This window comes from Ochotona princeps, chromosome 10 (genome assembly GCF_030435755.1).
Source record: "Ochotona princeps isolate mOchPri1 chromosome 10, mOchPri1.hap1, whole genome shotgun sequence".
NCBI lineage: Eukaryota > Metazoa > Chordata > Mammalia > Lagomorpha > Ochotonidae > Ochotona > Ochotona princeps.
Window position 1 is genome coordinate 70,082,162 of NC_080841.1, and position 664 is coordinate 70,082,825.

The 664-nt window shown below is 44.0% G+C and overlaps 1 protein-coding gene across 1 annotated transcript; it reads right to left on the reverse strand.

Annotated features, from left to right (window-relative positions):
* Positions 1-279: 279 nt before the first annotated feature.
* Positions 280-459, reverse strand: LOC131481204 (small ribosomal subunit protein uS14-like). The gene has a single exon (XM_058668905.1). The coding sequence runs from the start codon at positions 448-450 to the stop codon at positions 280-282; it is 171 nt and encodes a 56-aa protein (XP_058524888.1). The 5' UTR covers positions 451-459.
* Between the last annotated feature and the right edge of the window lie 205 nt (positions 460-664).

Sequence of the window (664 nt, forward strand, 5' to 3'; positions counted from 1 at the left end):
TGAATGCGTGGGTTTGGAATGGTGCTACATGGCTGGAGACAAAGTGAGCAGGATAGGAATAGCAGAGGGGAATGCTGAAAATACCTTCATCCCAGGATGAGACTCCTCCTCTCAGGGGGCTCTAAGCAAGGTTCTTACCCTGTTCAGAGAAAAAATATGTCTTTAAATACTTATTATTGCTTCTTTTTTTAAAATTGAGGTTCTTTATTTGGTGTACCAAGAGCCATCATGATTTTCCAAAGTGTCCATGTCTTACAGCATCCATCCAAGGAAAACACCTTAATCCAACTTGATGAAGCCTATATCCTTGGCGTACTGGTGGAAACACTGGCGGCCCATGTTCAGGCTGTATTTCCGGGTCAGACCATGCCGGTTGGAGCATACTTGGCAACAGCGGGAACTTTGGCCGAATTTTCCTGAGTGACTCCAGTAGAGCTGTTGATGACCCATGTCGTCCTCACAAGAGCGAAGAGGCCAAAGGCTATCATTTCTTTATACTGAAAACATCCCAAATACAACTTTCAGTTGCTTTAGAGCAAAATATATATGGAAGTTACCTCTCATCACATTACTGTGCAGTAGAACTCCACTGTCTCTTACTCCTGAATGAAAACATAGATCACTGGCTCCTTTCTCCCCCAGCTTCTGATAACCACCACTGCAT